Source organism: Hippopotamus amphibius, chromosome 12 (assembly GCF_030028045.1).
Source record: "Hippopotamus amphibius kiboko isolate mHipAmp2 chromosome 12, mHipAmp2.hap2, whole genome shotgun sequence".
Lineage (NCBI taxonomy): Eukaryota > Metazoa > Chordata > Mammalia > Artiodactyla > Hippopotamidae > Hippopotamus > Hippopotamus amphibius.
Window position 1 is genome coordinate 9813699 of NC_080197.1, and position 26711 is coordinate 9840409.

Sequence of the window (26711 nt, forward strand, 5' to 3'; positions counted from 1 at the left end):
CAGGCAATCAGGGAAGTTGAAGTGAATTTACATAAAGATGCAAAAAAAAGGTCAGTATCCACAGGGCTAGAATCAACTGCATTCCATTGGACAATTCATTTGCATTTCTATGGAGAAGGATCATTTGTGTTACTATCGGTTTTCTGCAAGCTTTAGATAGTTGTAAACGAGCTCAAAGACAATGAAAGACACAGGTAACCTGGAAGCGTGTGCTAGACAGGTCATCTGGTCATCTTGCTGATTTCAGTCTTTTCTTACCTCTAGGAACCAGCAGAGCCCTCAGCCCTAGGCAGCAGGGATTGTGTGTCTTGTTAACTGTATTCCCAGTGCCTGGAATGTGGTAGGTCCTTGGTGAAGATGACTTGATTGAATTGTTCAGTAGTGTTTTCCCTAAACTTTCTGTGTCTTTTTGGAGGTAAAAACAGTACGATACAAAGTAATATAATTAAACCCTAGCTAGATACAGGTACTTGTGGAAAGTGCTTAGGAAGTTCTTTTCCCAGAAAAGCCGAGTGGGAAGATGAGATTAGTGTTAGAGACACAGTTTTACTAGAGATTTAGAAATGATTTAACATCACATTCTATCCCAGTGGGTCTCAACTAGGGACAATTTTGTCCTCCTGGGACACTTTGCAATGTCAGAAGATATCAGTGGAGGTCACAACCAGGGAGAAGGAGGTGAGCTGCTACTGGCATGTAGTGGATAGAGACCAAGAGACGCTGCTAAACATCCTGCAATGCTCAGGACAGGTTCCCACGATAAACAAATATTCAGCCCAAATGTCAGTAGTGCCGAGGTTGAGAAACTGTTTTAGGGATTACCTGGGACACTCATTCAGAGAGAATTCATTCAGAGAGAAGATTGTAGGCACCAAAATAACTTCTTCTCTCCCCAGCCTGAGTTTACCCAAAACATTTTAATTAATTCTTTGTTTTGGTTTTCCTTGCCCGCATTTCACCCCTGTTAGTGCCCTTGACTTCGTGTCCTCTTACCAACACTATAAACAGCTGCAGCCAGCTTGGCGATCTATGAAAATGAGGCTTCAGGGTGGGCTGGACCAAGTCTCAAGATAGATTATGGTCTGGACCCAACATCTGTTGGTGAGTTGGGTGACCTCTGTGGGCCTCAGTTTCTCTGATTTCTGGAAAGAAGAAGCTGGACTAGGTTGATCTGTCAAAGATCTTTCTGCACCAGGTTTCTAGGGATCAGTGGTTTCCTGTATGCAGGGCCTCTTGGATGGAGAGGGCTGTCAAAGGCCACGAAAGGGGCTGCTCCTCAGAAAGCAGGACCCTGGGGTGAGCTTTCCTAGGACCACGGGGAGAAGGCAGGGCTGGGCCAGGAAGAGGGATGCTGTGCCCCTCCTCCCATCCTCATCCCATCACTGCCCTGGCTCTGCTGCTCTCCTGGACCCTGGCGCTGTTCCTGCAGGCCCCACAGGCTCTCTGCTATCTCATGCAAGCATCTGGATCTCTCAGGAATAGATAAAAGCCTTTAAGTGCCTCCCTTCCTGAGGGATTGCCTTGCTGGAAGGGAGTCTTTTAAAGTGTCTTCTGCAATGATTATAAAAGTGCACTGAAAGAAATTTGGAGAATGCAAAGGCAATGAAAAATCACCTCTCTTTTCATATGAAAATGTTATTACCTTTGGAGATTAGGAGGGGGCTCTTTGGTCTTTTAAACATTTATTTAAAGAAAAACATTGTAAAAGTGATACCTATTCACTATAGAAAAAGCAGAAAGTACAGATGAAACATAAAGAAGGAAAATGTTAAGATCCACTTGGATGTACCACACTAATGCAAAATGCTAATACGGGAAACTGCTGGGTTTCGGGTGAGGGGTAGATACAAAGTAGGGTGGATATGGGGTGGGTATATGGAGCTCTTTGTACTAACTGCTACAAAAGGACTTTAGTATTTGTTATTTTTTTAAAAATCTACCTAGAATCTTCTTGTCCAGAGACCACCATTTGATAACACTGTGGTGGTCTTTCTCTAACTAGGAAAAAATAATAATATTCATTGTAGAAGGGGGAGGAGAAATTGTAATCGCTAACCTTGATGAGAATTTACCATGTGGCATGCATTGCACTAAATGCTTCACGTGTTCCTATTACATTACTGCCCTGAATTCTTCCAACAACCCAGAACTGTCCACAATTCTCCCTCTGTGTATGCACTCTTCGAATTGCTTTATGTACGTGACTGGCTCATTTAATCCTTCCAGCAATCCTCGGAGGCTGGTACTATCCCCATTTTACAGATGAGAAAACTGAGGCCCAGCAGTTTGTAAGTTGCCTCCAGTTCTACAGTTGAGAGGTAGTGGAAGTGATACAGGATCTCAGATAAGGGAGCCACTATTATGACTCCATCTTCTAGACAGTGAGGGCACAGCCTGACGAGGGTGGCCACAGATGGTCTCCACAAGGACCAGAAGGCTGGAAGACACTTGGAATCAGGATTAGTAGGTGCCTGGAAATGTCACGATAACTGATTCCACTGGTCACGGGAGGGCACTTTTCCTGTCTTCTGGAGCACAGAAGATCAGGCCTAGAAGCCCAGCCTAGTTCTTTCCTAACCACGTTGCTTTGTGCAGGCCACTCTGAGTTTCTGTTTCCTCACTTGAGAAATGGGTTTGGTCATTTAGACTCAGCTGGCAGGCCTGTTGGGAGGATTAAATGTTGGACTCCCCGTGTGTTTTAGGCACTTGATAAAAACAAGAGCTCACGTTTGTTGAACACCAGCTGTGTGGGAGACCTTGGATTAAAGGGCCACAATCTCTTCAATCTTGTCTGTTACCTTGTGTGGTAGTGGGTGGAGAAGAGGGTCTGAGGTGGGTGGGGTTTGAGAGGGGACCGCAGGGGAGCAGGTGGGCGAGGGTGGGGCCTCCTCTGATGCCACAATTGGTGGGTCAGGATGTTTACATTCCCTCCACCCAATAAGCCTTTGCTGAGAGTCACTGTGTATGGTGTATGGCGGTGCCAGTGTGCCTAGCACTGTCCTAGGTACAGAGATAGCAGAACGCAGAGCAGACCAGGTCTGCTAGCCAAAGAATGCTGCTTCCTCTTCAAAGGTGCCATGCGGCAACTTCTAATGACATGCTTTTTTTGAGGAACTTCATCGGGACATGAGATAAGTCACACTTGGTGTGGGATCCACTTTTCTGTGTCCCAGGGCCCCAGACACAGATACTCGGTGGCTTTGTCCTTATTCATAGTAAACAAATTAAAAGGCACCCGCATCCTGCGTGAAAGGTATTAGGTGTAACTACTTAAAAATTTCCTTTAGTTGCGGTAGGTTAGTTTATATGGTATTACATTTTGAGGCTCTTTCATTGTGTATGGATTTTTAACTTCCCTCACCTCCTTCCTTCACCACTATTCATTTTTTTTCTGTTCTTAACATTTTTATATTGAGTCCTTGGAAAGTCAGTGGATCCCGGACACTGTCGGAGAGGATGTAGGTGCAGATGTGGGTCTGGGTGAAGGAGTCAGGTGTGTGTGTGAGGTTGTGCACCAGTGTGGTTCAAGGTGTCAGCCCCAGAGGTAGGTGAGTGAGTGTGAGAACGAGGGTGTGCAGGTGTGTAAGTGCATATTGTGATTGTGAATCTCAGGGATCCAGGTGGGAACGTGAGTTGGGGGTGTTGGTGAAGGACGGTGGGTGAGGGACTCTGGAAAGCTGAGTGCGGTAGAGTGTGTGTCCTTGTGTGACTGTGATTCTTGGAGGCACACGTGTGTGAAGCCTGAGATCCAGGGTGGTTGAAGGTGAGTAATGGGGTGACTGCGACAGGGTGTGTGTGCAGGTGTGCGTGTGTGGTTGAATGTCGGATGCTGGTGGGGAGTGAGCAGGTGAGAATGCGTGTGCGTGTGTGCGCGGCCCGCGTGTGTATGTGCAAGAGTGAGCATGTGAGAGGATGGATGCGGTGTCCCTAGTGAGCACGGCAGCATGTGCGTGTGTGCAGGGGCGCATGTGTGCGGGTGGAAGCGGTGGTGGAGGGGCGGGGACCGGGCGCGCGCGCGCACGGCGGGGCGTGGGCGGGGGGCGCGTGGCCGGGTGGGCGCGCGTGGGGGGCGCGCGGCGCGGGCCGGGGGCGGGGACACTGCGGCGGCGGCGGCGGCGGCGCGGACAGAGCCGGCCGCCCCCCGTGGCAGGCGCGGCGCGGAGCTCGGGCCCATGGTGCGCCCGTGTCCGTCGGTCGGGCCGCGCGGGCGGCTCCGCGCGTGGCCCGGCGCTCGCGAGCTCGCCCCCTCGCTGCGGGCCCGGCCCGCCCGCTGCCGCCGCCTCCTCCCCCGGGGCGGCGCGGCGCCGGCGGGCGGTGGCGCGGAGGCCGGACCGGGCGGCGGCCCAGGCGGCGCGGGGGGCACGGCGGCCAAGGCGGGCGGCGCGGGCGACATGACGGACAACATCCCGCTGCAGCCGGTGCGCCAGAAGAAGCGGATGGACAGCAGGCCCCGCGCCGGGTGAGCGGGGCCCAGGGCCGGCCGCCCTCCTTTGTCCGCGCGCGGCCGGAGCCTGGCGCTCGGGCGGGCCGGGCCTGACAGCTTGGCCGGCGCCATGAGCTGGTGGCCGGGCCCGGGAGGCGGGCGGGCGGGCAGGGAATTCGGCTCGGCTCCGGCCCCGGGCCGGGCCGGCGCGACCGCGTCCCTTTTGGGCCCAAGCGCCTGGATGCCTCCCGCCGCTGCCCACCTTCCTTTAGAAACCCCGAGAAGCCGGGCCCGCCCAGCGTTGTTTACACGCGCGTGGAATTGGGATCAGTCTTGCTTTTTAACCAGTTTATTGTTTTCCGATTACTCCTTGTCGTTGTAATTCCTACGTGGTCAGTATCAAACCTTGCTGTGCGCGGGGAACAGCGAGCCCGGATATGCTCAGCGTATTTGTGGGGGAGGCACGGCCTCCTCTGCAGACCCGCCGGGGGGTCCGCGTCGTGCCTCCGGGTCCCAGCCCCCACATGGCCGCCTTCCCCTCTCGGCCCTGGCTGGACCCGAACCAGCAGCCGCAGGAGGGGGAGAGGGGCTTCTACTGATCGATTGGAGACTGCCTCCTCCCCCCGCCGCCACGGTGCCTCGCCGTTTGAGGGAAGGAGCTCCCTGGCAGGAGTAGGGATTACCACTTGCTGTGCCTTCCCACATGGGCAGGCCCCTGGGCACCCTAATGAGGGGTTTCCCTCAACTGGGAGAGAGAGGATGGGCGGATGTTTTGCGCCCTGTCGTGTTCCTATTCGGAGGATGGCAGTGATCTGTTGAGGTTTTAAGGGGCCGTGGCATCGCCTGAGACAGAGTTAGATGGGGGGATGGTTGAGGGGAGCTGGTTAAAATGCAGATTCCTAGGCCCCGCCCAGATCCGCCGATCAGTTCTTGGGGGTGGGACCTGGAAATGTGCATTTTCCGAGGCCGCGCAGGTGAGGCTGTAGTCGGGCGAAGGCTGAGAACGGCAGCTGGGCGGGGCCGCGCCTTTCGGACCCGCCCTTCGCTTTGGCGTCCTGTTCTCTCCCGGCACTTCCCTGTGGCGGCCGGTTTTTGCGCCGTCAGTTGCTTGATGCAGGAGGTGGGGAGGGTGAACAACTAGGGTGGCTTCCCTAGGGGTCCGTCGAATTAAAAAAAAAAGGGGGGGGGGCGGAAATAATGCTAGCTGCCATTTTGTGGGGTCTTTGTCCCTGTCTTCTTAAAGTCTTCCTTAAATCTTCCGGGGAGGAGGCCCCATTGATAGAATACAGCGGAGGAAAGGAGCCCAGCGAGGTCAAGGACAGCTGGGAAGATGCTGCAAAATGCAAATTAAACTCGGGATCTCTGACCCAGTGACCGACAGCCTTCCATCTCTTCACTGTTCGCTTGCGTTTTAATCCTGACCACTCAAGGCCAAAAGATGATGGCCATTAACTTGAGCCCTATGCCTGAAATAGTGCCTGATGTAACACACACCCTCAGTAATTTTTTTCTCAGTAAAATGTTCTAATGAAGTAATACGATCAGTGGACTCGAAGGTCCTCTAGTTATTAATTTGTGCCACAAACAATTATAAAATGCCTACTACGTGTGAGGGCTGTGCCAAATAATTGGGATGCAAAGATGAATTAAACAAGCCCTGACAGCAGGCTCGGGCATCCTGACCCTGGCTGTGCCTTAGAATCACCTGGGCAGCTTAAACAGTTACCATCCCTGCCCCATTTTAGACCTTAAGAATTTAAGAATCTGCGGTGGGACCTGGCTATAAGCTCCCCAGATAACTTTAATGTGCTGGCATAGTTGAGAACATCAGATTCAGTGCATGGGAGAAAAATGCAAATAATTAAAAGTGAGGATTACCGTGATGGAAATATGCACCGTTAATATGGGGGCCCAGAGGGAATGGTGCCGACAGTTGGAAAAAAAAAGATTTCTGTTTGGTATTGGAGTGGAGGATCACTGCTCTTTTAGAATTTGCCACTTTGAAACTAATTTATTTCCTAAATAGTGACATGGATTCAGGTTCAAATCATGTGTCTGGAATTACAGGTATTTGTGTGTATGTTCTTGTATTCAATCTGCATTTTTAGGAGCAGCCTTGTCAAGTTGGGGATCTTGGTGTTTGGAAGCACAGAGAGATGAAAAGGCTTCCTGTAATTTAAGGTGGGGGAGGTAAAGGAATAAGAAACAAATATATTTGTGATGGGTGGAGGCTCTCTGCTGGGTACTTGAGATAAATGGCCGTGTTTAAATCCTCATAACAACTGTGTGAATTTTTGGAGTTTCTTCATTTTATAGACAGGGAGGCTAAGATTCAGTGATGCTAAATGATTTGTTGGAGGTCAAGGGGTAGTCAGTGTGAGGGGTGGATTTGAACCTGATCAACTCATTTTACTTAATGGCTGTAAGCTGTAGGATGGTTGGGGGATTTTGTGATTAAAAAACCAAAAACATAGGTGCCACAGGTCCCAGGAGACAGAGTATAATTAATGTCAGGGTCAGTCAGCATATGTTTTCAAGACACGCAGTTTATTTGCTGGAGGAATCCTGTAGCCCCAAAGCTCTTTTCTCTCTTGAGAAAGTTACTGCATCCTGATGTTGAGAAAACTGTTACATTGGTTTTGTTAGGACATAAGGCATTTGCCTCACATTGCTGGAAACCATTTTTCTGACATCATGTGCTTTGCTTCTGGCTAAGTGAAGTTCTCCTCTTCGTGAAACACGAGAGATTGGTTAGGAGTGTGGGCATAGGATTGAAGAGCTGGGCACAAGCCTGGGTTTTGCCACTCACTAGCTGTGTGACTTGGGGAAATTACCTCTCTGGGTTTCAGTTTTTTCATCTGTAAAGTGGAAGTAACAATAATTACGTATACCTCCTAGGATTGTTTTGAGACTTAATCCATGTTAAGTTTGGAACACTAAGTGCTTAGTGCATCCTGGGTCTTTACTACAGCATATAGTGATAATTAGGTCTTTGTGTAAGGTTTGCTCTGGGGCTTCAGTAGTTGTGGCGCAGGGGCTTAGTTGCTCTGCCGCATGTGGGATCTTCCTGGCTCAGGAATTGAACCCGTGTACCCTGCATTGGCAGGCAGGTTCTTAACCACCGCGCCACCAGGGAAGCCCTTTTTTAAAAAAAAATTTTATACAATTTTTAAAGGTTACTTTACATTTACAGTTATTACAAAATCTTGGCTGTGTTCCCTGTGTTGTACAGTACACCCTCGAGGCCATCTTACACCCAGTAGTTTGTGCCTTTCACTCCCAACCCCTGTTTTGTGCCTTCCCCGCCCCACTGGTACCCACTAGTTTGTTCTCCGTATCTGTGAGTCTGCTCCTTTTTTGTTAGCACAGTGATTTTGAAGTTCTTTTTTATTACATAATAGAATTCCATTGTGTAGATATATCATAGTTTGCTTATCTCTTCACCAAGATGGACATTTGGATTATTTCCAGTATTTGGCTATTGTAAATAACACTGCTAAGAACACTGAAGTCTTTGTGTAGACATACGCGTTCATTTCTCTTGTCTACTGTGAGTTTTTGAGGTGTAGTTTGTCGGTCTTTCCTGGGTCTTCCATGATGGTACTGTGGGTTCCCCTGCCTCATCTTCCTCTATCTGACCATTAAATGTTGCAGTTGCTCAAGATGTGGTCCTAGACTTCCTTGCCCTTGAGAGTTTGGCTTGAGCTCACCCATACCCATGGCTTCAGGGACCACAGAGTCCTTCTGTCCTCCTCCTGACTCCTGCTCTCAGCCTGGCTCCCACTCCGAGCCCAGTCTTTCTTCCCCCAGTGTTCCCATGCACGGAGAGGTGCAGTGCCATCTCTTCAGTGGCAAAATCTTTGCTAATCCTTTATCAAGATCTCCCACTTATTGTCCCCTGAGTCGCTCTGGAACCTGTTCGCATGTCCTTTAGCATTGCCACCACCTGCCCGTCCTCGTCTCCATCATCATCATCACCACTTGTCTCCCTGCGTGCAGTCAGAGCAGGTGTGGCCAAATGTTCTGATCGTGGAAGTGTTCTGCTCAAAGCCTTCCCTCCAGTGAGCCATCTCACTAGGTGTTCTGGCCCTGTGCTGTCCAGCTAGCTAGTCACTAGCTTCGTGTGGCTATTTAAGTTCAAATTTAAAATAGTTAAAATTAAATAAAAATTCAGTTCCTCAGTGGCACTAGCCACGTTTCAGTGTCCAGTACGCACATGTGGCCAGTGCCTGCTGTATTGGTTGGCATAGATACAAGCATTTCCACCATCATGGGAGGTTCTGTCGGACAGTGCTGCTGTGGCCCTGGCCTCCTTCCAATCTTATCTCAACACACTTTGGCCCGTTCCTCGTCCAGCCTCACAGCCTGTGCTCATTGTCTCCTCCTGGCTCCCTCTTGATGCAGGACCTTTGCACATGCTGTTCTCTGCCCGGAAAGTCCTTTTCTCTCCTCTGGTCACAGCTCGGTCTTCCATTAAGCCTTACTAAGGTCTCACATCCTCAGGGGAGGCTTCCCTGATGTCCCCACTGCAGATTAGATCCCATTCTAGGAGCCTCTCAGAGCACCTGCTCCTCTTCCTTTTTGCACAGTTGCAATTTGACATGTGCTTATGTGATCATTCAGCTGGGGACACCATGGGGCTCTGGCTGGTGACAGGTTCATCACCATCACATGGAGCCTGGCACAGAGTAGGTGCCCAAAAAATCCTTGTGAAGAGTAAGCATGCCTGGAGCAGATCTCCAGTTTATAAAAGAAGTAGAGCTAAGCCTCTCTTCCCAGGAGTGGGGAGAGAAGAACCTTTTCTAGGTGGTCCAGGCAGAAGTCTAGATGTTTTCAGCTGCAAGTCTGTAAGACATCTGTTGGATGTTCTGAACTGCTGCTTACTGGTCGTCTGCTTGTGTATTTTCCTGGCTCAGAGATCTTCCCTACTAATGGGATCAAGTCTGCATATCTTAGCCACATGGTCTGAAAGTGGGGGTGGGGGTGCCTGCAGAGTTGGCGGTGCAAGTACCAGGAGAAGGGAGTCACAGGCAAAGAGAGCAGGTCCCCTAGGTCAATCTTTATCTCTCCCTCCACTGAGGGCATCAGCTTAGGTGGTGTTTGGACTTGTGAGATGGCTTAATTTTCATCCTTAAATACAAGACCCATATTCTAGTGAAGACGTTTTTGTTTTTGGTGGATTATTGATGTGCACATCTTATAAACTGTACTAATACGGATGCAAGAAGTCAAACATTTAATGGAAGAGAATCAAATAATATGGAATCTGGATTGTCCCATAGGTTACAGCATGTGTGGTGTGGTGTGGTGGGCAGAATAACGGACCCCCAAAGATATCCACGTTCTAATCCCCTGCACCTGAGAATATTTTACCTTAAAAGGCGAAAGGGACGTTGCTGATGTAGTTAACTTAATAGTCTTGAGATGGGGAGACTGTTCTGGATTTTCCAGGTGGGCCCAGTGTACCCACAAGTGTCCATGAAAGAGGGAGGCAGGAGAGTGAGCCTCAGAGTTGGGGAGAGACCGGAAGATGCTAGGCTGCTGGCTTGAGAAGGGGCCACCAATAAAGGAATGCAGGTGGCGTCTAGAAACTGGAAAAATCAGGGAAGGGGTTCTCCCCTAGAGCCTCCAGGAGGAACACAGCTCAACCGACTCCTTGGGTTTAGCCCCGTGAGACCTACTTTGGACTCCTGACCTCCAGAGCTGTGAGATAATACATTTGCAGTAATTTGTCACAGCAGCACGGGGAAGCTAATGCACATGGTGTAGACCTGTAGACCTGGGGAACCGTCCCACCCCAGGCTTCAGATCCCAGGGGAGCTGCTGGGGTCCAGCCAGGAGCCTGGTGGGTACAGCAGCGGCATCTCGAGGCTCATGCTTACATTTTGCTTGGTGGCGAGAAATTTATATCAACAGGTAACTTGACTCATTCCCTGACCACTGAGGAGGAGAACTAATATTTATTTAGAAACTGCAGTGTTTTGGTTCTGAATTAGTGTTTTCTCACTCGGGCTGCACAGTGGCCCTTTTTTTTTTTTTTTGTCCTTGATAAGGAAACTGAGGCTCAGAAAGGTTGAGCAGTTAATCTGGGCCAAGAAGGAGTGGCAGAAACTAAGGAGAACACTAGGGCGTCTGGCTCTAATAGAAGAACTGGGGAAGGTTTCTCTGAGCAGCCAGGGCTGGTGGCCGGGTGTTTGATCAGCTCCATCCCTTCAATGCAGTTTTTGTCTGTTTACTTGTTTTTCCCTCCAGTAACAATGAATTATTTTTCTGCCAAGTGACTGAAGGATAGAGAATTTGGAAGTGCCGGTTGTTTAAAGTCTATTGCATTTTACAAATTGCTATAAGAATGATGATAAGAGTATTATAGACCATAATTTGAAATACCCAGGACAGGATGCTGGGTTTGTTGCTTTGTGGTTAAAAGTTTGGATTCCAGGGTTATAGACTTGGTTTAATGTCCCAGTTTTGCCATTTTACAACCTGTATAACTCCAGACCACTGTCTTTTCCCTCCTATGCCTCAGTTTCCTCTTCTGTAAAGTGGCGACATAGTAAGCGTGTCCGTGTGGTCGGGCATAATATATAATACAGAGTAAATATGAGCCCTTGCAGAACGTCAGACATTGTTCTTCACACAGCCTGCAGGGGAGGACCAAGCCTCATGTGGACTCTTGCACTGGGTAACATGATCTCCTCTTCTTTCTAGAAGTTTGTAGAGAGTCTGGTTGAGTAAGAACTCTGGCTAGAAAATGGACTCTGCCAGAAGCCATCTGAGACCTCAGATGACTAAGTCTGTGGTGACAGGGCTGCAGCAGGCCACGTGCTCCTTTGCGGAGGTGCTCACACCAGGTCAGGATCAGGGTGCGCCAGTGACGTGAATTCACTGTGCATGTGAACTAAGAACAGTGTCCACTCGTGTAGGGCGTTCTTTACACAGACATGTTTATATAGTGGAAAGTTCTGAATTGTTATTGAAGCTGTCACTTCTGATTTGTGGTGTTAAAATGTCTTTCTCTGTTGACATGATGGAGGTGGTGTTAGGTGTACAGTACAGTTGATTCTCATTATTTGCAGTAGTTCTGTTCTGTAAAGTCCCTGCCAGCACTGAATTAGCCAACAGTGAACCCCAGCTCTTAGGGGAAATGCAGGGTTAGCTTCCTGTGAGCCTCTGGTCACACTTCGGTCAACTGATCAATATAGAACTTTGTGTTAGGTGTATTTCTGTGGAAAGACACAGTGTTTAAATATATTGTTGATTCATTGATATTGCGCTCATGACCAATAGCATTGCACCTGAGGCCTTGAAGGAAGCTTATGTAAGACACGTATTTTTCTCCATGAGGCACATCACAGGCTTCTTGCTCTTAGGAACGTTGACTGTGCTGGGGCCATTTTAAACGGTGAAATATGTAACAAAAAGCACAAAAATGCAGGACACGTGGCACTAAATGGACCATGAAGAGGACACTTGTGTACAGTGTGAGAGTGGAGACGAGAAGGCAGATGCTCGCCCCGTCCAGCCTCAGGTGGGAATGTGGGCGGGTGATTTGGATTTCTTTCCACTCTGAGCACGTCTGTGAATGACCATGAGAGTGCCGTGAGGATTGATGTTGAGGTTACGAATTTTGGGCAGTTGTGAATTGGCAAAATCAAACATCACAAATAAGAAGGATGAGCTGTATCTAGGGGTATGTGTGTTTTCAGTGTCTTTCTGTTGACACAGTGGAGGTGGAACTAGGTATGCAGTGTAGGGGGGTATGCTTGGGGGAGGATATAGAGGAATTGTGCTGGTGGGTGAACTCCAGAGACCCCAGCTCTTTCCCTCTCCAAGTTGGAGTGGAGAGTTCCATTGACAGCTCTTTGCTCCCTTGGATGAAAACAGTCAGAGCAGGCGATGGCAGCCGCCCATCGGGAAGTGCTCTTTGCGTCCTCCGCCAGCCCAACGGCGCTTGTGCCATCCACTTCCCGTTACGGAATCCCTGCCATGGGCCCTCCTCCCCTGTGCTGACCAAACTCAGACCAGGTGCTCCCTGCCCATGTGGGGCACAGGCAGTGACCCTGGATGTGAAATTACAAACCCAGGCAGAGATGCTGAAGGGTAGAGTGTGGATACAGGAGCCATGCTTGCTGGAGCTTCCCTGAGGAAGGCCAGTGAGCCACCTGGGTGCTGGTCCCCAAGGAAGCGGGGTGGCTATTTGACCTTGACCTTTGCCATCCAGGCAACAAGTGGAAAGGAGGAGGCAGGGTGTAGAATGATTCATTTTTGGACTTTGGGCTGTTACTTCTCAGAACAGAAAGTTCTTTTAATCTCTCTACCCAGATGCAGGGGATGAAGGTCATTAATTAGGGCTGGCCAGGCTTGATGGCCATCTTTGGGAATGGACATGAAGTGCCTCGAGCTTCACTCCTGAAAGCAAGTGGACTTTGGTTTAATTTGGAAAGAAAAAGACTCATTGTAACATATTTTTGGATGACTTTTACCTAAAGAGATAGAATGCTGCTGGGTTTCTTTTAAAAGCTCACCTCTGGTTTATTTATGTGACTTTGAAAGATTGATTTAGATATTCAGAGCTTGGCCTGTGGGAAGCATCACCAGAGATCACTTTAGGTGGCTCACTGCCAAACGTTGAAAGGTTAACAATTATGTTTATGGTTCTTTTGTTTGTGCCAAGTGATACTTGTTTTCTCTTTGTAGTAGCGACAGGAAGTTTCCTTTTAGAATACATTTTAGTAAAAAACACAGAGTTGATTTAAAAGTATGAAGTCAGTAATTGTTTGGGAGGTTTGTAGATGTGCCCACGTCATGCCTGACATTTAGGAAATGGTGGCCTGTGCTAACATGGTGCTGTCAGTCTAAAAATATGTTATTATTACAAAGGGGAAAGAAAAGGGATAAGCTGGTTGTGCTAATAGATTAAAAATTCTTTTTTAAAAAAATTATTTTATTGTAGTATAGTTGATTTTACAATGTGCTAGTTTCTGCTGTGTAGCAAAGTGATTCAATTATGCATATGTATATTCTTTTTCATTATGGTTTGTTGCAGAATATTGACTACAGTTCACTGTACTATATAGTAGGACCTTGCTGTTTATCCATTGTGTATATAATGTTTGCATCTGCTAATCCCAACCTCCCAATCCATCCTTTCCCCACTCCACCTCCTCTTTGGCAACCACAAGTCTGTCCTCTATGTCTGTGAGTCTGTTTCTGTTTCGTGGATAAGTTCGTTTAGGTCATATTTTAGATTCCACATGTAAGCAGTATCACACAGCATTTGTCTTTCTCTGATTTACTTCACTTAGTATGATAATCTCTGGGTCCGTCCATGTTGCTGCAAATGGCATTATTTCATTCTTTTCTATGGCTGAGTCATATCATTGTATATTTGTACCACATTTTCTCTATCCGTTCCTCTGTTGATGGACGTTTAGGATGTTTCCATATCTCATCTATAGTTAATAGTGCTGCAGTGAACATTGGGGTGCACGTATCTTTTCGAATTATAGTTTTGTCTGGATATATGCCCGGGGGTGGGATTGCTGGATCGTACGGTGACTCTATTTTTAGTTTTTTTGAGGAAACACCATACTGTTCTTCATAGTGGCTGCACCAATTTACAGTCCCACGAACAGTGTAGGAGGGTTTTTACTCTATACCCTCTCCAGCATTTGTTATTTGTAGACTTAAAATTTCTTTTTATTTTGCCAAGGTGTCCATGAAAAACATGATTTTTAAACAATGGTTAGTTTACCTAGTTGATCTGGGATCTTAATGTTACTGTAATCATCATCTGATGTTTGAAGACTTTGCTGGTTAAGACTCTGCACTTCCACTGCGGGGGGCATGGGTTTGATCCCTGGTCAGAGAACTAAGATCCCACATGCTGGGTGGCAGGACCAAAAATAAATAAATTTTAAAAATTAAAAAAAAACAGCAACATTGTCTAAAGTTTGAGGGGCTTGTGGGAGAGGGTAGTTTGGAAGGGGCCCCATGGAAAGAAAGGCTTCCTGTGTGAACTGGAAAGCGGGGTGGGCTGGAGGCTGTTCCTCCTCCCAGTTAGATCTCTGTGGCCTTTGCCCAATGCCAGGGAAGAGCCTGCTGGCTGCCCTCCCTGAGGAAGAAGAGGCCGGTGGAGGGAACATTGCCCACCTTATGGAGCGGGGCCTGGCAGGCCCCCCCTCCCTCCGCCAGGGCCATCTGCTATGACGCACGATGAGGTCGGGTTCGACCTCAGGGATCCTCAGCCTCCACGCTGTTGGTGTGTTCAGTTTGACAGTTCTCTGCCGTGGAGGGCTGCCCTATGCACTGTAGGGTGTTGGGCAGCATCCCTGGCCTCCACCCCCTGGATGCCAGTAGCACCCTCCCCCCCCCAGTCGTGACGACCAAAAGTGTCTTCAGACATTGCCGTGTCCCGGGGATGGGAGGAGTGGGCGTGGGCAGAATGGCAGCTGTCAGGAACCCCTGGATGAGTGGAATGCCTGTGCTCTGCAGTAGCCATACCCTTAATTGTCCTTAAGGTGACTCATCCTGTCTTTATGGGGAAAAAAAAAAAAGAAGAAAGAAAAACCTGTTGGGCAAGAAATTCATGTTTGGATTGTGTTAACTCTGAGTTCAGTTTCTCATTTAGCAATGAAGGAAGTCTCAGAGAGCATTTGGGAAGTGCTATGGGCTGACTTGTGTGCCTCCCCAAATTTACCTGTTGAGGGCCTAACCCAGCACCTTAGAAAGTGACAGTGTTTGGAGACAGGGTCTTTATAGAGATTATTAAATTAAAACGAGGCCATTAGGGTGAGCCCTTAACTCATCTGAGTGGTGTCCTGAGAAGAGGAGATTAGGACACGGAGAGAGACACCAGGGATGAGAGGAAAGAGCCTGAGGACCCAGGGAGAAGGCAGCTGTCTGCAAGCCAAGGGCAGAGGCCTCAGAAGGTACCAAATCTGCTGACACCTTGATCTTGTGCTTTCCAGCCTCAGGAACTATAAGAAAATAAATGTCCGTTGTTTAAGCCACCCGGCCTGTGGTGTTTTCTTATAGCAGCCTGAGCAGACTAAGATAGGAAACAACTCATGGTTGTTTTGGTAGATGAGGAGTCTCTTGGTGTTATTGGTAAACCTTTATTTTAAACTGATGATGAGTTGTTTAGCTATTTTCTTTAGACCGTCTAGTCTGCAGAGTTTTCCCGTAAGCATTTTGCAAAGTCATGTCCACTAAAGCCGGATCCATCCTCTCCCCTCCTCCCCCCCAGTAACCTAAAACACAAACCACTCGCTCCACAGGGCGGAGACACTGTCCCCAGATGTTTCCTTTTGCTTAAAGAGTTCACAGTGGTCCTGTTTCCAGGTTGTGCTTTGAATGGTTGGTTTGTTCATTCTCGTCACTTGGATTGTGCTAGATTTCTTTGATGAGAATTGTAATAGTTGCTAACCCCTGTCATGTGCTGATTAGGTGGCTGCGTTCTTCTAAGAGTTTTATGTGCATCATCCCATTTTATCCTCCTGACAGCCCTACTTTACAGATGACAAACTAAAGAACAGTTTTGGTTTAGAAAACTCAAAAGCTCATTTCAGTTTTTTAAAAGACTCGTGGGTGTTGGGTTTTATGTTTTTTTTGTTTTTTGGCCTCGCAGCTTGCGTGTAGGATCTTAGTTCCCCAACCAGGGATCAAGCCCACACCCCTTGCACTGAAAGTGTGGAGTCTCAATCCCTGCACCACCAGGGAAGTCCTAAAAGACTCATTTTAATCTCAATTTATGCAACAAATTGTATTTTGCAACCTGTCTCTGAGTTTTTCTATAATGGCTCTTCAGAGCGGGTGATTTTTGTTGAGGGAAAAGGAATTGGGGGTTTTTGAGGCTTCAGTGATTTGGAGGTAAGTCTGTGTGTACTTCGTTGTTGCTGGAGGCAGAGAGCAGAAATGATGTGACAGAGGAAAATTCTAGAAACTTCGAATTATCCCAGTCACTGTAAATTCTTCAGAAGCATGGTATCTGTTTTCACAGTTAGTTTCCATATTGATCCTTATTTTTTTTAATTCACTCTGTCTGTAGGAGAGACATTCATGCCAATGAGGGAGAAAGTGCAGAACATATCTTTCTAAAATGTCTGTACTCACCCTGTAAAAGGCAGTGATTTGAATCTGAATACTTCTAAGATTTTATACCATCAGTCCCCATGAAGTCCAAAGAAGATGGAAAACTGGAGAACCCCACTCCCACCCCCACCCCACCCCTTTTTTCTGTTCTCCAAAAATTAATTAGAGGCTCTCCTACAAGGAATGACAGTTGTGTCAGGGTAAGTCAAAGGACCAGGTAATAAACAGATAAGACCACTTGTCCCATCTGGCAGGGTTTTTTCCCCTAAATAAACTGATGAAAAACTATGCATGTATACACATCCATACATATGCACACACAGGAAAGTACACAGACCATAAATGCACAGCTTGATGACTTTCCATAAAGTGAACACACGCCTGTAACTGGCAGCGGGTAAACAGGCTATGGCCTCAGAAGCCTCCTCTTGCCTCCTTCCTCGCCTGCCTTGATCTATATCCTGACTTCTAACAGCAGAGATTGACTGGGCCTGTTTTTGACCTTTAAGTAAATGCAGTCATGTAGCAGGTACTCACTCATGCCTCTTCATTCTTGCTCCATGTTTTGTTTGTAAGAGTTGACCATGTTGTGCGTTTATTATAGTTTGTTCACTTCTATCGCCATATGAACTCAGTGTATGAATAAGTCATTGATCCTTGAACAATGAGGGGGTTAAGGGTGTCGAAACAGTCAAAAACACAAGTACTGGTACGGCTATCTTTGCTCAAAAACAAAGGAGTTGGTAAATGACCCCAGGACAGAAGCTGAAACAATTTGAACAGAATCAGGATTCAACCCCTAGTTCTTTTGATTTTACATGTTGTGATCTCTAATCAAACACAAACTTTTCCTCATACTTAGTTAATTTAAATATTTGTAAAACGAAAGCACAAGTACTCTATTGAGAAAAAGCTACATATAAGTAAGTGTACTGGAGCAGTTCAGACCCGTGTTGTTCAGGGGCCAGCTGTGTGTTGTGACCGCTCTATCCCATCTCTTGCTGGTGGACAAGTGGGACGTTTCCAGCTTGGGGACTGTGAATGGTGCTGCTGTGGACCTCCCCGAACTTATCCCGAGTACGTGTATCATGTGGCTTTGTTGGGCCTTTGGGGGCATTTGTGTTTAGCTTTAGCAGAAACTGATAGTTTTCCAAATTGTACGAATTTGTTCTTCTCCAGCTGGGAAAGTGCCAGATGCCCTGCATCCTCACCCACACTTGGTGTTTGCCATTTTTCACTTTTGCCATCCTCATGGGCACACAGTGGTATCACAAGAAATGTATTTTTTTTTAAGATTTGTTTGAGAGAGGCTTCGTTTTCTTGCTCTGAGGTCAAGTTTTAGATATATAGGACAGCCATGTCATGGTAACCCTGAACCTAAACCTGGCAAAATGGTCACATCGCAGCAGCCTTGCCTTTCTGACCAAGCACTCTCTTTTTATTTTTTGTTTTTACTTTGAAAGATTGTATCTTGCTTCATGGTAGCTTTGCACCATAGCTCACAGTAGCTCAAAGAGTGCAGTCTCTGTCCTAACACAACTCCTTGTCTCGCCCTTGATTCCTCCCAGTATATCCTGCAGCTTGATCTTTGTTTTTTTTTTTCTTTCTTTTTTTTTGCATTTCTTATTTTAGGTTTCTTAAAATTTAGGTAACATTGGGTTTTAGCGTTATGTAAGTCTCACGTGAACAACATTCTGTTTCTGTTTCTGCATACATTACAACCAAACACCCTCTTCTTGAGTAGTTTACATCATAAAGGAAACAGTAAAAAAAAGTATAAAATTTATTTTCTTTTAATTGTAAAGTGAGTGTGTGTGTATTAAAGAAAAATTGGAGAACAGAGAAAACTGATGAATGAGATACTGGTGTAACTTTCCCTTCAAAGGCAACCACAGTTAACATAAACCTTTTAGCATATGCTGTTTTCTTCCTGTCTTGTTTCCACGTGTACATTGTTTGGTGAATTATAACCATGTAGCAGTGTGTTTTTATTTCCTACTTTTTTTTTTCACTTAGCATTTTAATGTAAGGCCTTTTTTGTATCTTGATGTGCTTTGTAAATGACACTTTAAGTGGCACCATACTATTTCTTTGAAGAGACATCTTTAATTTACATAAGCAGGGCCCTATACTTTCACAAGTTGATTCTTATTGGATTGTCACTTTATAAATAGTGTATTCATTCTGAACGCTGGCCCTCCAAAGCAGAGGCACCCCAAAGATACACAAAGGGAGAGTTGAGGGAGGCCCAGGCCTGGGTTATAGTGATCTCATATTTGCTACTTGGCCGGAGATGCTTCCATTTTGGTCTTCACTGGCTTCCAGCAGCTTCCTGCTACATCACCAAGATTTCTCATGTTTCCAGGCTATTGCATTAACTGGGACTGAACCTTTGTCACAGTCACTAATATCCCTTTAGCAGCACTGAGCTGTTTTGTGCCCAGTGATGGAACTAGGGGCCTCGGGGACCAGGGCTTGCTAGAGAACAGCTCTTGTACAGCCAAGCCGGAGACAGCTGCCATGGTCCTGGAGGGACCTGACCTGCTCAGAACCCTCCCCAGCTCTGGGGCCCCACACGGTACTTTTAAACACTAGCATTTTACTTTTTCCAGTATAAAAGTAATAATTCCTGTTAAGAAAAACTACTGGTTTCTCTTATAGAAAGTTAAAGATGCAGGAGCTAGAATTTAATGCCTTATTTCCTATTAACATTTAGGTATGTTTCCTTCTGATCTAAAATTTTATCAGATGGCTGTTAGGTGACATTACTTGCAGTGGTTTTTGCTGTTAGAAAGTAGAACTTAGTCTACAGAGGCTATCTTACTTTTCTTTTTTTTTTTTTTTTGGTCACGCCCCACGGCGTGTGGGATCTTAGCTCCCTGATCAGGGATCGAACCGGTGCCCCCCCCCCCGTATTTGAAGCACAATCTTAACCACTGGACTGCCAGGGAAGTCCCTAGATGCTAACTTGATGCATGAATTTTTGCTACATCTTGGATAATTAATTTCCGGAAGGACTCTGCCATTTTATACCCTGTGAGAGCCAGAATGGCCTGTGTTCCAGGGTCAGGATAATTTTGCCTTTTGCCTAGTGCATACCCCCAAGATTGGGAAGGTTTTAAAAAGAGATAGAGAAAGAAGTAAAAACACATGCTTTCCTTTCTCTATGGACCACAAATCAGGCTTCCTGTTTATTAATGTGTGAAACTGGTGGAGCTGGAGGGCAGAGGGGGCCTGTGGTTGATTGAGGACAAGCTTGCTCTATGGTAATGCTGTGTAAGTGGACTGGGGGAACCGAACGCCTCGTGGTGATGAATTTGGTGGTTATGGGAGATCATTGAGTCTGCAAGTGTGCAGTACATGTTTGTTGAACAAGTAAAAGTCTTTCTACATACAGTTTCTCATGACAAAGTTGTGTGTAGACAGCAGGGCCAAGGGCATGTCTGCTTCTTATAGGGGAGGGGTGGGTTACAGAGCAGCTGTGGGAGCCCAGGGTCGCGTTCCCCTGAAGCATCAGCATTAGGAGAGGGGTGAACGTGCCCCCCGCCCCCCGCAGCGTGAACCTGCACCGCACCCACCCCGTGAGGGAGCTGCCCTCGGAGCAGCCCCTCCGCCCCTCTACCACCTGTTTCCAGAGGTAAACTCCTCCCAAGCGACAGGTGTTGTAACCTCTGGCGTTTTACAGGTGCCCTTGGAAACATCCCCCATGCCTTCCTGGGGCTGTCTCAGTGCCAAAGCCACGCCTGATGGGGCAGCGCCATGGCTGGGCTGCAGCCAGGTCTCCAGGGGAGCAGGGGCGGAGCATGTCCAGGAAGGAGGAGGGTTCCTGGTGGAGGTGCTGGCTCCCCGCCGCCAGGCTTGGCTGCTGAGGAGCTGGAGGGGCTGAGAGTCCGGATTCAAGCACAGCTGCTTCGGTCCACGTTTGGGTTCTGCCTCTCGCGGGCTGTATGACCTTGGACGAGTGAGTCCAGCTCTCTGAAGATGGGCGTGATGACAGTGCTCAGGGGTGTGAGGACTGAATGAGCTGACGTATGTCGAGTGCTTTGACCCCAAGCATGTGGCCTGTGGGAAGTACAGTAGCAGTGACTGCCGTTGTCAAGGCCGACCCTGGGTTGGAGGGAGGAGCCAGGCAGTCCTGGGCAGTGGCAGGGGCGACCTTTGGTGTGTCCTGCTGTGTCTCTGTCATTGGATTCCTCCCTAGGTTGTTGTCTGGACAATTCAGAGGTGGCTCTTGGAGTCTACGGTAGTGTGAGGTCTCTGAACACTGTGGTTAAGAGTGCTGGCTCTGGGGTCCACCCGCTGGACCCACAGCTGGCTCTGTCCCCACCCAGCTGCAGGACCGTCAGTGCAGGAGGGGGAGGATGAGAGTGCCCACAGAGTGGGGTTGAGGAGTAATTCACGATGACGGCTTCGCCACGGCACCCGGCACACACTGAGCGCTTTGTGTAGATGTTCTTGCTTATTGTTCTGGTATCTGGGGAATTGCCTTCCATTTAATCATTTAATTCTGGTTCAGCTCTCTGGCATTTTGTGGGCTACTGCTGTGTGCCTGGTGCTGCCACGCCAGACCTCTTCTAGAACCTGTGAGCAGATGGCCTGGCTAAAGTGTCCGTGCGTGAGGTAAGGTCCCTATGTGCTGGGTGCCTGGGCATGTGAGGAGATGCACGCAGAGCTACTGAGCACCTGCTCTAGACCAGGCCTGGGGTGGGAGGCGAGGAGTGTCAGGTCTCTGACCCACAGACTTGTGACTGAGATTTAAGGCTGCAGACTGAGAGCTGTGTGCTGTTTGGGCAGCAGTATGGTGTTGGTTTTTTTGTTTTTTGTTTTAAACTTAAAACGTTTTGTTGCGGGATTTTACAGAGTGAAGCAAGATTCCGAGGCTATGTGCAAGAAGCAGCATTTATTTGTGCCAGGCCCAGGCCCAGCGGATTAGTATCCAAAGGCTGAGCCCTGAACAAAGCTGGGCAATGTCTTTTATACGTTTTGTTAACTTTCTGTACATTAGGCTTTCTTTGTCCCCCAAATAAGGTAACAAGGAATGTAGCATGTAATTTGATTGGATATTCTTCTTTTCATGGCCTCTGGGCCACTTTAGAGTTACAGGGGCTACATAGTAACAGAGATAGGCAGGAAACATGCAAGAGGAGTTGTGGAGTAAGCAGGCACATATAGATAACAACTGGGCCCAGCTACATTTCCCTCTGGTGGAGCCATGGCCCCTGGGTCCTAAAGCTCCCAGAGTTCCCACCACAGTTTAATTACAGAGTCACATAGTTCAGTGTTAAAAGGTGCAGAAGTGTGTATGTTGCAAACTCAGTCTCCCTCCCACCCACTCCATTCTGCTACCTGTGCTCCTCCCCAGGCAACCACTCATCAGTGTCTTCAGTGTTGTTCTGGAGAATCTTTAACCATTTACCAAAAAAGATAACAAGTATTTTATGTCTATCTAGACAAACATACATAGATTTTTCCCTTTTTCATTCAATCGTTAGTACACCTTACATAATACAGCCTATTTTTTTCACTTAACAATACATACAAGTATTTTATATCTATCTAGACAAGCGCTGATAGATGTTTTCCTTTTTTATTCAATTGTTAGTACACCTTACACAATACAACATATTTTTTTCACTTAACAGTGCACCCTGGGCTTATTCCATATCAGTACATAAAAAGCTTTTTCATTCCTTTAAAGAAAGGTTTTTTTTTTGTTTTTTTTTTTAAGAAAGGTTTTTTTTAAGGGACTTTAGAGGATTCCATTGAATAGATATACTGTACTTTATTTAACCAGTTCACTGCAGATGCAGTTTAGGTTATTTCTAGTGGTTTGCTGTTGCTAGCAGTGTTATGGTGAATGGTCTTTATGCCCATTTTAGAACATATGGAGTATCTCAAAGGGGAATGGTTGGGTCAAAATGAATTCCGTTTATGATTTTGATAGCTGTCACCAGGTTCCCCTCTCTCAAGGTAAAACTGATTTAGACCCATCCCAGCAGTGAAAGTGCCTGTTTGGCCATCCTGACCAAATATAGGTCTTGTTAGGCTCTTTGATCTCCATCATTGTGCTAAGTAAAAAAATAATATCTCAGTGTGGTTTTAGTTTTGCCTAGCATTTTAAAATTGAATCAGTTGTCAACATTTAAAAACGGAGTGTTTGCACCTCAGAATCTGTGTTTTGTCTTTGTCTTGAAGAATTAGAGGGTGTGTTGTGCTGGGCTAGTGTAGAAATGTATCCTGGTAGGACCTGGGGTGCAGCTACTTCCTTCCCACGGGGTCTGGGCTCCTCAGTATGCCCCTTCCCACTGGATCCTCTGTTTATTTTTGTTCATTTATTCTTTTCTGTAGCTTTCTGGGCTTCTGTAGATTTGAGTTCGCCAGTCCTGGTCTAGGGAGAAATAGGGGAGTAAGTCTAAGGGAGAAAAGAGCTGCTTCCTCTTTTCTTTGGAAATAGCAGAGTTGGGTTTTGAAGGATAAGTAGAAGTTGGGTGATGGGATTGCTCGAGCAAGTCTGGTGTGGATGAGTCTTGCAGAGGAGGTGGGAGTTGGAGAAAAGTGGAACAGTGAGGGAAGAACTAAAAGTGCAGAGTTTTGGAGCTCGCCTGCCTTGGCTGTAGTCAGTGGTTTGACAGTGAGGACCTGGGATGAAAAGGTAGCAGGGGTGAAATTTGAGTTCATAATTATTGAATCATCGTGAGGTGAGATGCAATGTGAGAGCTGTCATGTGCTCTGAGCTGCAAGAGACCAGTAGGGAAGACTTTAGGCACAAGAAATAGGGAGAGGTGACAGTCTCCACCATCCGTGACTGCCCCCTCCCCCAGAGAACTGGAGTTAACAGTCTGGGTGTGTTTGTGTGTGCGTGCATGTGTGTATGTATTTGTTTCACAGTATTTTTTTTATGCATGTGTCAGCATATATTATTTTTAACTCTTTGCTTTTTTTTTTTTTTTGGTTGTGCCATGTGGCTTGTGGGATCTTAGTTCCCCAGCCAGGGATAGAACCCATGCCCCCTGCAGTGGAAGCACAGAATCCTAATCACTGGACTGCCAGGGAACTCCCAGCATATATTATTTTTGTTAAAATATAGCATAAATAAATTGCGTATCTTTTGCTCTGTTTTTTCCCTTCCACTTTATCACTTGGATCTTGTCCTGCCAGTGTGTATGTCTCTACCTTAATTCTTTTCATACTACAGGTCCATCGTATAGAGGTCTTTCTGTAATGGGCATTTGGTCATTTCCAGGGTTTTGCTCTCTCTCTCTATTGCAGCTGTGGGCATCCTGGTGCATTTCCCATTACTCACCAGTACCAATATTTGTATAAGACTCTTCTAGGTAGACTTCTAGGTCAGAGGATCTGAGCTTAAAGAAGTTGCTACATTGACTTGGCTTTTTTCGTTGATATACAGTGTAGTCCTATCTTATCTGAGCTTTCACTTTCTATGGTTTCAGTTACCTGTGATGACCCTGAAAATATTAAATGGAAAATTCCAGAAATAAACAATTCATAGGTTTTACATTGCCCGCTGTTCTGAGTAGCATGATGCAATCTTGTGTCTTCTGCTCAGTCCTGCCCTGGGACGTGAATCATCATCCCTTTGTCCCACAGATCCTGCCTGGCGGTGGCTTAGCTGCCTCTGTTATCAGATCGACTGTCTCGAGGTATCTCAGTGCTTGTGTCCAAATAACCCTGGTTTTACTTAATAATGGCCCAAATAGTGGTGTTGGTGACTCAGATTTGTCAAAGGCAAGCTGCGAAGTGCTTCCTTTATGTGAAAAGGCGAAGGTTCTCGATTTAAAGGAAAGAAAAAAAGAATCATATGCCGAGGTTGCTAAGATCTGTGGTAAGACTGAGTCTTCTATCCATGAAATTGTGAAGAGGGAAAAGGAAATTCATGTTAGTTTTGTGACCTCAAACAGCAAAATTTGTGGCCACGGTGCGTGGATGAAAGGCATTAAATTTGTACAGTAAGATATTTCGAAACCACATTCACGTAACTTTTATTACAGTACATTGTTAAAATTGTTCTGTTTTATTTTTGGTTATTCTTATTAATCTCCTACTGTGCCTAATTTATAAATGAAACTTTATCACAAGAGTGAGTGTATAGGAAAAACACAGTACCTGGGAGTGCGGTGCTATCCTCAGTTTCAGGCATCCACGGGGGTGGGGGGTGGTCATGGACCGTATCCCCCGCGGATAAGGGGGACAACTGTAATCTCATTTCTTCTCCTCCAGACAGTAGCATTCCTGTGGCCAGAGAGATTTCAGACTTCAGTGAACTACTTCCTTCTTCGAATGCTTTCGGATCCTAGATTTTACATTCTCCCAGTTAAAAAAAAAAAAAAAAATTTAGCCACTTCCGTGCTTCTAGAACAAAGAGCAAAATTTCCCTTCATACCTTCCCTTCCATTCCTTCCAGTTCCCCCCACCTGCCTCCAGGTATCTGTGCTTAACAGTTTGGGTTATGTCCTTCTAGACCTGCTGTCCAATGTGGTAGCCACTAGACACATGTGGCTGTTTTCATTCATTAAATTAATGAACTAAAATTTAAACTTCATATTTCCAGTGCTCAACTCACATGTGGCTAGTGGCTGCTGTGTTTGACAGCACAGCTAGAGGACATTTCCCTCCTCACGCGGATGTTGGGGACAGTCTCGCTCTAGAGCAGGGTTCTCAGCCTCAGGACTGTTGGCATTTGGGGCCAGGTAAGCCTCTGTGTGGGGCTGTCCTGTACACTGTAGGATGTTTAGCAGCATCCTGGCTTCTACCCAGTAGATGCCAGTAGCCCTTCCTTTCCCTGAACCTGCAGTCGTGACACCAAATTTCTCTCTAGACATTGCCAAGGGTCCCCAAGGGGCAAATTCACTCCCTACCTCCATTGAGAACTACTGCTGCGGACTATTTTCTCTATGTTGCTTTTTAAAAAAAAAAGTAAATTTATTTATTTATTTATTGGCTGTGTTGGGTCTTCATTGCTGCACACGGGCTTTCTCTAGTTGTGGCGAGCAGCAGGGACTACTCTTCATTGTGATGCATAGCCTTCTCATTGCGGTGGCTTCTCTTGTTGTGGAGCACAGACTCTAGGCGAGTGAGCTTCAGGAGTTGTGGCACATGGACTCAATAGTTGTGATGCATGGGCTTAGTTGCTCCGTGGCATGTGGTATCTTCCTGGGGCAGGGATCGAACCTGTGTCCCCTGCATTAGCAGGTGGATTCTTTTTTGTCCCAATGGTTTCTTTGTTTTTTTTAAGTTTTATTGAGATTTAGTTAAAATACAATAAACTGCATATATTTAAAGTGTACAATTTGGCCTTTTTTTTTCTTATTAGTAATATATATATGGCAATCCCAATTTCCCAATTCATTTCCCCCCAACCCTCCCTGCTTTCCCTACTTGGTGTCCATATGTTTGTTCTCTACATCTGTGTGTCTGTTTCTGCCTTGCAAACCAGTTGATTTGTATCATTTTTCTATATTCCGCATATATGTGTTAATATACGATATTTGTTTTTCTCTTTCTGACTCACTTCACTCTGTGTGACAATCTCTAGGCCCATCCACGTCTCTACAAATGTCCCAGTTTCATTGCTTTTTACAGCTGAGTAATATTCCATTGTATATATGTATCACATCTTTTTTATCCATTCATCTGTTGATGGACATTTAGGTTGCTTCCGTGTCCTGGCTGTTGTAAATAGTGCTGCAATGAACGTTGGAGTGCGTGTATCTTTTTGAATTCTGGTATTCTCTGGGTATATGCCCAGCAGTGGGATTGCTGGGTCATATGGGAACTCTATTTTTAGTTTTGCAAGGAACCTCCATACTGTTCTCCATTGTGGCTGTATCAATTTACATTCCCACCAGCAGTGCAAGAGCATTCCGTTTTCTCCACACCCTCTCCAGCATTTACTGTTTGTAGATTTTCTGATGATGCCCATTCTAACTGGTGTGAGGTGATACCTCATTGTAGTTTTGATTTGCATTTCTCTAATAATTAGTGATGTTGAGCTTTTCATGTGCCTCTTGGCCATCCGTATGTCTTCTTTGGAGAAATGCCTATTTAGGTCTTCTGCCCCTTTTTTGATTGGGTTGCTTGTTTTTTTGATATTGAGCTGGATGAACTGTTTATATATTTTGGAGATTAGTCCTTTGTTGATTTGTTTGCAAATATTTTCTCCCATTCTGAGGGTTGT

General features: G+C 46.6%; 1 protein-coding gene across 5 annotated transcripts in view; it reads left to right on the plus strand.

Annotated features, from left to right (window-relative positions):
* The first annotated feature begins 3924 nt into the window (after positions 1 to 3924).
* ATP9A (ATPase phospholipid transporting 9A (putative)) overlaps positions 3925 to 26711 on the plus strand; it is a 129031-nt gene continuing 106244 nt past the window's right edge. Inside the window, exon 1 of one of the 5 annotated variants that reach the window (XM_057701316.1) lies at positions 3925 to 3946. In XM_057701316.1, coding sequence (XP_057557299.1) covers positions 3945 to 3946 — 2 coding nt within the window. In that variant the 5' untranslated portion in view covers positions 3925 to 3944. Of the gene's footprint in view, positions 3947 to 4291; positions 4460 to 15205; positions 15355 to 20373; positions 20478 to 26711 lie in introns of those variants that run through there. The other 4 variants (XM_057701312.1, XR_009048352.1, XM_057701314.1 and 1 more) reach the window with 4 other exon arrangements.